This window comes from Numenius arquata, chromosome Z, assembly GCF_964106895.1.
Source record: "Numenius arquata chromosome Z, bNumArq3.hap1.1, whole genome shotgun sequence".
NCBI lineage: Eukaryota > Metazoa > Chordata > Aves > Charadriiformes > Scolopacidae > Numenius > Numenius arquata.
Genome location: NC_133616.1, coordinates 28,549,485 through 28,558,557, shown reverse-complemented (window position 1 = coordinate 28,558,557; position 9,073 = coordinate 28,549,485). Strand labels below are relative to the sequence as shown.

The 9,073-nt window shown below is 51.0% G+C and overlaps 1 protein-coding gene across 1 annotated transcript; it reads left to right on the top strand.

Annotated features, from left to right (window-relative positions):
- DMRT3 (doublesex and mab-3 related transcription factor 3) lies at positions 1-8,334 on the top strand. Its single transcript, XM_074166095.1, has 2 exons — positions 1-439; positions 7,370-8,334. Exons 1-2 carry the CDS (start codon positions 1-3, stop codon positions 8,332-8,334), a joined length of 1,404 nt encoding a protein of 467 aa, XP_074022196.1.
- The last annotated feature ends 739 nt before the right edge of the window (positions 8,335-9,073 follow it).

Here is a 9,073-nt window from a genome sequence, read left to right as displayed (position 1 = left end):
ATGAACGGCTACGGCTCCCCGTACCTCTACATGGGCGGCCCGGTGTCGCAGCCGCCGCGGGCTCCGCTGCAGCGGACGCCCAAATGCGCCCGGTGCCGCAACCACGGCGTGCTGTCCTGGCTGAAGGGCCACAAGCGCTACTGCCGCTTCAAGGACTGCACCTGCGAGAAGTGCATCCTCATCATCGAGCGGCAGCGGGTGATGGCCGCGCAGGTGGCGCTGCGACGGCAGCAGGCCAACGAGAGCCTGGAGAGCCTCCTCCCGGACTCCCTGCGCGCCCTCCCGGGCCCGCCGGGCAGCGCCGAGCCCCCCGCCCCGCCGCCGGGGCCGCCTCCCTGCGCCGCGCCGCCGCGGGCCCCCGCCGAGCTGGCCGCCGCCGCCGCCCTGCGATGGGCCGCCGAGCCGACCCCCGCGCTCCCGGGGCCGCTCCCCAAAGCAGGTGAGGCCGGGCCGGGCCGGGCGCCGGGGGGATGCGCGGGGCTCTCCCGGGGAAGGAGGAGGAGGAAGAGGAGAAGGGAGGGCAGCGCCCGGGCCGGCACACCGACGGGTGGGTGTCAGGGGGTGGGAGGCGAGGATTTTCGCTTCCTCCCGACGGCCGCCGTGGGAATGGGAAGGAGGGAAAGCCCGGTGGGTGCGCTTCGACGCTCTTAAAAAGCCGGGAGCATTTTAAAAGCTCCGGGCCCGCTCCTCAGGCGGGCTCGCAGCGGAGGGGACCGGCAAACGCCGCCGCTGCCAACCGGCTCCGCGACGTGCCGCTCGTGGGCCCGTTCCCCCAGGCCGTCCGGGAAGCGGCCGCATCCCGCGTGGGTCGCACCCGCACGTCCCTCTGCCGTTCCTGGTCCCGCTGAGCCGTCTGGAGCCGCTTCCCGCACCCAGGGAGGGCATCGGGCTGCGGGACCTCGTCCGGGACAAAACCTCCACGGCCAGCTTTGGGTCAAAAGCGGCGCCGGGAGCCGGAGGGTTTCTGCTGAGAAAGGAGGGCCGGGGTGCGGTGGGGGGGCGGCAGGGGACTAGCGGGGGCGACCCGGTTGTTTCGGCTTCCCTCCTCCTCCGGCGTGTCCCGCCGGGCCGCCCGGGGCGCCTTTCGGAAGGTCGGGGATCCCGACCCAGAAACCGCCTCCCGCAACCGGCAACTTTTGAGGGCGACCTACCGGTAATACACATTTATGGACGCAAAACTAACGCTCCGGCGCCGCCGTTCCCTTCTCCGCGCCATGTCTGAGCGGGAGCCGACAGCCTTCCCCGACGGGGATGCCCGGCAGCCCGCTGGCAGCCCGCTCCGCTGACCAGCGGCGACTGCGGAGAAATTTTACCCGGTACCCCGAGCGGGGAATGGCAAACCCCGGGGGCTCCCGCACGTTTCGGCTCCGTATGGCTCGCTGCCGGCCGGCCGGAGCACGGCGGGGCCGTGTGCGGGAGGGGGACCAGCCGGTCTCTCTCCGAGGGCAGGGGTATGGAGCTGGTCCGGCCCTGGAGGCGTCCGCCGGGGCCCCGGCCCGGGGCTCTGCTCCTCCTGCTCTGGGGAAGACACAACGCCGAGCCCGAGGCGGCGGCACGGCCGGGTGCGTCGGTGTGGCGAGGTTGCCGGTGGTCTGGGACTCGCTTCCCCTTGGCCCCGGCCCTCGACATCACCCGCCCCCCCGCTCTTCCTCCCCCTCCCTCCCATCTCCGCCCGGTTCCGCCGGCCTTTCCCCAGGGACGGGGCTTTGGGGTCCCTCCGCCCTCCCCCCCAAATGTCCGTCTGGCCGCAGCCTCCCGGCGGCGCGGAGCCTCTCTATCCCCCGCACCGCGGCGGCAGTTAGCCAGGGCAGGGACCCCGTGGGGCGGGGGGGGAAGGCCGGGGGGAAAAAGAAAGAGGAAAAAAAAAAAAAAAAAAGCCGCCTTGGCTCCTTCCAGAAAGTGAAACAAATAAACTTCGCCAGCAGGATATAAATCTGGCGGATAGGAACGGTATTGACTTGCACGCCCAACTTTTCTTCCCCCTGATATATGAACTTCCCAGCTTAAAAGATTACAGTAATCACGGGAGGACAGTGTAAATCGAATCCGATAGCAATAACTTTTGGGGAAGGTCAGGCTCAAGTGAAATGTTACCAAGCAACAGGCATTTTGTTTGCAAAATACAATCAAAGTGTATTGATGAGAAATTCTTCCTTGCCAGCCAGTCAGCACTTTCTGCTAACAGCTTTACGGGGTGGGGAGGGAAGAACGGAGGAGATCTTCATAAATCAAGGCCCGCAGCGTCGCGCCGTCCCCCGCCCCCGCCCGCGGTGGAGCAGGGGTAGGGGGAGGCCGGGGCACTCCGGGACCGGGACTGTGGGTGTCGGGAAGCAGCCCCGGTTGCACAGACCTCACCCTCGGGGTCCCCGGCCTCCGATTGTTACAGAGGTTTTGTTTGGGGTTTGTTTGGGTTTTTCCCCCACCCCCCCGCTTTTTGTGAACACGGGCATGAGAGAGAGCAAAGCGGGAAATGATCTCCTCGGGCTGTCCGCCTGTCACCTGCCACCAGACACGGTTTAACCAGATAACCTGTTTATTTCCGACCTTCCTGTGTGCTCTCAACGGCACGGCTTTCTCTTTCTCTTCCCTCTCTCCCCACCTACCTGTATTAAAACCATCGTCAGAACACAGGGTGTAATTATTGGCACCCCCAGTTCACCCCGTTTGTAACACCACCCCACCCACCCCCCGACATTAATCTCCTGGAAGTTGGTGGGGTGGTTTGTTTTTTTTTTGTTTTTTTTTTTGTTTGTTTGTTTGTTTTTTCAGTACGGAGGAGGTATTTCCCGATATACGGTAAAATCAGATGCATTTATTTTTATTTCTGCCAGAACGGGTCACTTCGGTGGGACACTTGCAAAGTTCTGTTCTGTGCAAATAACGCGCCGAGAAACTACCCCTGTTACGTCTGCCTGTGGTAACCCGGAATAATTCCTCCTCCTGACACTGTGCTCGTGAATTTTGATCTCCCACATGAGACTGTGTCACATTTCTCTGTCTTACTATTAGTTACCGAGGCTTGTAAACAATTAATATAATGTTATATTGAGTCTTCTGTTAATTTCAGAGCCAGCTTCTTAATGCAACACAGCAGTTTCTGTGTTAGGTTCGTAACAGTGACTAGTCTCCTGCAAAGTACATTAAACCTTTGAAGATAGGGAAGAAAGTCTGGAGTGAAAGTAATTTTTAAAAAACAAACAAACAGCAAAACAACAACAAAAAAAACCTCAAAGCAAACAAGCAACCAACCAACCACAAGAACAACAACAAACAACCAACAAAAAAACCCCAATCCAAACAAAAGCACAAAATCCCCATACCAAAACCCAATAAAAACAAACACCAAACAAAAAGCTTCACTGCAATAAACCTCGTAAGTTTTACACGACCTTAGCTTTATGTGGCTATATGCTAGTTCTGGTATCATTCCACTCTAGTAACAGAAATAGGGAAAATAGCAGACGTTTTCGGGATCCAAGAAAATATGTGTTGCAGAAGAGCTGTCCTAACAATCAAAGTGCAAGCTGTTTTAACAGAGAGTCAGCTGTGGGAATATCAAGGAAGCAAATTTGGTTCCAAAGTATTAGACCAAGTTTTCCAGACGAGTTATTAACTTCAGGAGAACAGCTTCTCTCTCTCACCCATTTTACTTTTATTTGGCCCCTTTACAGTATTTGACTCACGATCCTTAATGTATAAATAGGCAGGGAAAAATTCGGATATACATCGATCCAAATTCGCAGCAGCTTTATTTATTAATGTAGATTTTACCGTGGATGCACGCAGGATTCTCCCACTGTACCGTGTTTCATGTGTATCTGTATTTGCACTGCATCTCTGTAGACCTGGGTATGTATCTGTCTCTGCATGCATATTATTTGATGAATGCTCCCCATCGTTTATATGAGTGAGAAAACAATTTCCCTAGTTTCCTCAGGGCTGGCAAAATGAATACTTGAATGCAGGCAGTTTAAAATAGCAGGCGTGGAGGAAAAAAGCACAACAAAACACAACGTCCAAATAAAAAATGCCATAAAAAGTGTCGGAGGATGAGGTTTCTTTCTGAAAGCCTAGCACATCCTCGTGTAAAGCTTACGAGTGGCGCAAAAGGTACTTTTGACTAGGAGCAGCGGGTTGTATATTTCGAACAAAAAATTAATATTTTTGTACCTGACAATGTAGGTATTTGGGATTAATATATGCATGCAATATTCCGACAATTCGGTGCCCACATAAAGACATTTATAATGCGTCTTCCCAAATCTTCTTTTTTATTTAACGATTGCTGCTTTGTGCTCGTTTTAAACAAACGAAAACCCCGATCTCGGCCATTCCCACGAAGAGGTGGGGACAGTCCCCGCAGGACGGTTTCCGCCTGGCCCTCCCCGCGCCGTGAGCGCGGCGGGGAAGTGGTGTTTCCGAGGAGGAAAAAGCATAGTGGAATACACGACCTGCCAGGCAGGGAAGCACCGGGAACCCGCCCGGTAAAGCCGGCGGCGCCCGAAGCCCCAGTGTGGGGCCGTGTGACACCGAGCACCGGGGTCGGGACACGCTGGGGGACACCGCCCGGCACCCGCACCGACAAGCGCTTTTAAAAAGGCAGAGGGGAAAAAAAAAAAAACCAAACCAAAAACAAGGTAGCATCCAAACACAGTGTTTACCAAGGAAGGGTAACCCTCTTTGTGTTAATAGAGGCATTTTGATTCAAATCGCCGAAATCTCATTTTACGGGTCTGACCCCGTGAGCCCAGCAGTCCGGTGAGATGCGGCGCTGTGATCTGTGCTGTGCGAGGAGCCTGTCCCTGTGCGAGGCTAAAAGTCGGGATCTGTGCAGTCCGCTGATGACAGAGATGGTAACTTCAGTGGGATGGGTTTTCGGAATTTGAAGAAAAATTTTAGCCTAGCCTCATAAGGATACTTTTAAAGGTACTGAAAACTAAACAAACCTGAAATATCTTGAAAATTATAAACTGTAAGGATCGAGGAGTGTATTAGGAAAATCTAATTGATTTCCCGCCCCCCGCTCCCCCCAACATATATTTGCTCCTCAGTGATACTTGTTATGAGCCCACAAAAATACACTGGAAAATGGCAGTAGTTCTGAAATACGCTCTACCTGCATGTGGTCCATTTGGTAATATTGGGTATCACAGTGCAATCTATTTATGCGTAAATTAGGACCATCGTCTCTCTTAAATGCCTCTCTTATCTCTGGTAAGACAGGGACAGAGGTAATTAGCTGTCCTCAGACTGCCCGGTCTATGCTCCATGTATAAATTGCCCATTCACTCAGATGTGAATTATTCTTAACATGCCATCCTTTGTAATAAATGCTTCATTATGAACATGTGAAGGGATTAGGAGGGAGAGGTAGCGTGAGCCTCACGTTTTTTTCTAATAACGGATGAGCTATTCCCGGGGGTTTTACCACCTCATCAAAAGGACACATGTTGCCAGTTTGGTACCGGCAATCATTTCCTGCATTCGCCTTTGGCTCCTAAGACATGATTGATGCACTGAGTGTATAAAGAAGAGCATACATACATTGCCTTCTCTGTAATATATCTACATGAAGAGTTACTGCTTCTCCAAGCCCTCAGAAGCGCATCCATATTGCTCAGCTCCACTCCCATGCTCGCTGCCTGCAGCCCAAGCTAGCAGCATCCCACAGCTCTGTAGGATGGCCCATGACTTTTGCCTGGTACAGCTATCCTCAGGAGAACTTCCCTTTGCCACGCTGTCTGTCAGGCTGTGCTCTGCCAGGATCTCGTACTGATTTATAGCTTCCATTCGGGTGAGTGAATGTTCAGCCCAGCTTTGCTCAGACCCTGCCTCCTTTCTCAAGGTGGGTAAATTGCACTAGTAGAGCTTGTCTCGAGCTGATCTGTTCAGCTCTAAGCTTAGCCTGCTGCATGGGGAAATGCTCTGCCCGTTGCTAGGGTGAGAGGGAGGCAGGACCGTCTGTGGTGAGCAGCAAGGCTCAGGCACTTACACACCTTTAAGTTGTTCCATCTCAATTGGGCGGGGTGGTCATCAGCACATTTTAGGAACCTTTGCCTGCTTCCTATAGCTTCTTCATCTGTTTGGGCTGATGACCAGGGACTTGGGAAACCAAGCAAATAGTTGTGTTGGTTTCTGCAGGTTGTCTTTCACATTCTTGTGTTCAAAAGCATACCCTGTGCAGTTAAAGCAGGCTCTGTCGGCCGCAGCTTGGACAATGAGCCTTTCCTCAGACACTGAGGCTTCTCAGGGAGATCATCATTGTGTTGTATGATGGAGGCCAGCAGAACAGCATCCTTGGGAAATGACTGTGAACAATTTCAAGCAAATACATTGCCTCCCTTGTGCATAAACTGTGAAAGCTGTCAACCTTGCTTCTTCTTTTCTTTCTGACAAGCAGTTTTATTTCAAAGATTTCCATATGCTTGCCAGGTGTTATCGAAGTGACCAGAGACTTGGACTACCCCCATTTTTGAGTGTCCATCTGGAGACAGTGTTGTCAAAGGGCTTCTTTTCAGCCCTATGCTCAGTTTTTGCCCTTCTTAGTTTAGTATAAAAAAACAAGGTACCTAGAACAAGTGCTGAGAGAGGTTGTGGATTCTCCATCCTTGAATTTATTTAAAACTCATCTGAGCGGAGTCATGAGCAAGCTGCTCTATATTTTAGGTTATTCCTGCTTTGAACAGGAGGTTGGACCAGACGCCTTCCAGAGGTCCTCTCCAAACCAGATGTTCTAGATTCTGTGCTCTAGTGGGCCAAGGCATGGGCTGTGATCCAGGGTTTGGAGGAAAAGCCTGTGATTCTTGCTGGGGAAGGAATCAGTTTCTGCAGAGACGGACCTGGAGTACATGGATTTACTTGAAGATTTGTTTACCTTTCAGTGAGTGGTTCCACCAATGCTATTGGACTTGCAGAGGGCATTTTAGTCTCCCAAGTGTCCTCTGGATATCCTCAGCTCACAGTCAGTGGGATTGTGCTAGTGAGGAATTAAGGTGTGAAAGTGCTAAAGTTCCTCTGAGAAAACTTGCACTTGGGTGGGAAGTTGCTGCCTTGTAACCAGTGAGAGAGGATTGATATAGCATTGCTGCTGCAGCAGAAAAATGGCCACTGCTTCTTTTCTGGTACATGGGAGAATGAGACAGACATCTATGAGGCAGCATAAACTGCCTACACCAGGTCACATTACTCTTCTGCAGTTTTGTTCTCTGAGATGTTGCAAATAGACCTTAATTTTAGCAGGATCTCTGTGAAAAATATTTTTTCCTCCCTAGGATCTTGCGCTGTTCACTTTAAGAAGACTCTATCCTCAAATGTCTGTAAAAGCTTTTGGCCTCAGTTTTTCTTTAACTTCTCTGCCTTCTCTTTGCAGACATGAATGAGGAGCGGTTGGGTGATGCCAGTGGAGCAGACAATGCCGAGACCTACAGTGACAAAGACACAGACCAAAGGAGTTCCCCAGACATGACTAAAGCCAAAAGCTGCTTCACTCCTGAAAGCCCTGAAATTGTTTCAGTGGATGAGGTTGGTTATGCAGTTCAGAAAAATGGTGGGAGCACAGAGAACCGTCCAGACAGCCCTAAGTACCACCCAGAGCAGAACCACCTCCTGATAGAAGGTCCTTCTGGGACAGTTTCTTTACCTTTCAGTTTGAAAGCAAACAGGCCTCCACTTGAAGTCTTGAAAAAGATCTTCCCTAACCAAAAGCCGACCGTGCTGGAGTTGATCCTGAAGGGGTGTGGCGGTGATCTGGTGAGTGCTGTAGAGGTTCTCCTGTCCAGCCGCTCTTCGGTGGCCAGTGGGGACAGAACTTCTGCAGAATCTGATGGTCTTGTTTTGCCTTCCAATGGGCACATTTTTGAACACACACTGAGTTCGTACCCTATCTCCTCTTCCAAGTGGTCTGTGGGCTCAGCATTTAGGGTTCCCGACACGCTGAGGTTCTCTGCTGATTCCAGTAATGTTGTGCCAAATCCTCTGGCCGTACCTTTGCAGCACCCATTCCCTCAGCCACCACGCTACCCACTGATGTTGAGGAACACTTTGGCAAGAAACCAGTCCAGCCCGTTCCTGCCCAATGATGTCACCCTGTGGAACACCATGACACTGCAGCAGCAGTACCAGCTGCGGTCCCAGTATGTCAGTCCTTTCTCTAGCAACTCAGCCAGCGTTTTCCGAAGCTCGCCTGTCCTTCCTTCCCGCTCATCAGAAGATCCTAGGATCTCAATCCCTGATGATGGCTGTCCTATTGTGTCTAAGCAACCAATTTACACAGAAGATGAGTATGATGAAAGGTCTGATTCTTCAGACTCAAGAATACTCAACACGTCTTCTTAGACTGACATTCAACATGTGATGGCTAAGTGATACTTGCAGTGCAGCTGAACTACTGGGCCCTAAGAGGAGGGACATGTACTCTATGAAACCCTTGCAATTGTATTAAAAAGTGACTTTGCTTGGTATTGTACTATAGCAATAAAGACATAACTTATTTAATTTCTTGCACTTCACTGGATAATGCCAAATAGCAATACTCTGGCTTTAGTGCTGAGTGTGTGTTACAAAGGAAGACTTTATGGCTACCAATTATGGGACTCTGGAAGACTCGTAATGGAAACAGAAGCCCAAGGTCTACTTTGTTCCTTAACTCAGAAAAATGGGGATGTTAAATTAGAATACTTGAATGCTGTTTTATAAGAGAGAACTCCTCAGGACATAGAAATCAAGCAAACGTAGTTCAATTGCAAATGGACTAAAACAAAGACCTTACAACGTTATGCCAGTGTGATCATCCTTGCAGTGAAAGAAAAGACAGAAGAAAGAAATATGCACATGTAACTAGCATGAGCTTCTTCTGTGCTGTTTGAGCTCGGACGCTTTTCAGAGAAATAATATTAAGAGTTATTCTTTTCCCATGGCTAGGTTGAAACGTGTAATGTCAGTGTAAAACCAATTACAGCTGTGAATTGCATGAAGTGTATTGTGAAATGAACACAAGATTAAACATTGTCAGGTTAATGTAGCATGCTAAGGACTCTAGAAAAATAAACTAAGATGATGATCTTGGTTTATGTCA

Coding starts and splice junctions, on each gene's coding strand:
- DMRT3 (XM_074166095.1), top strand. CDS start 1: ATGAACGGCTACGGCTCCCCGTACCTCTACATGGGCGGCCCGGTGTCG. Junction 440..7,369: donor GGGGCCGCTCCCCAAAGCAG/GTGAGGCCGGGC, acceptor TTCTCTTTGCAG/ACATGAATGAGGAGCGGTTG.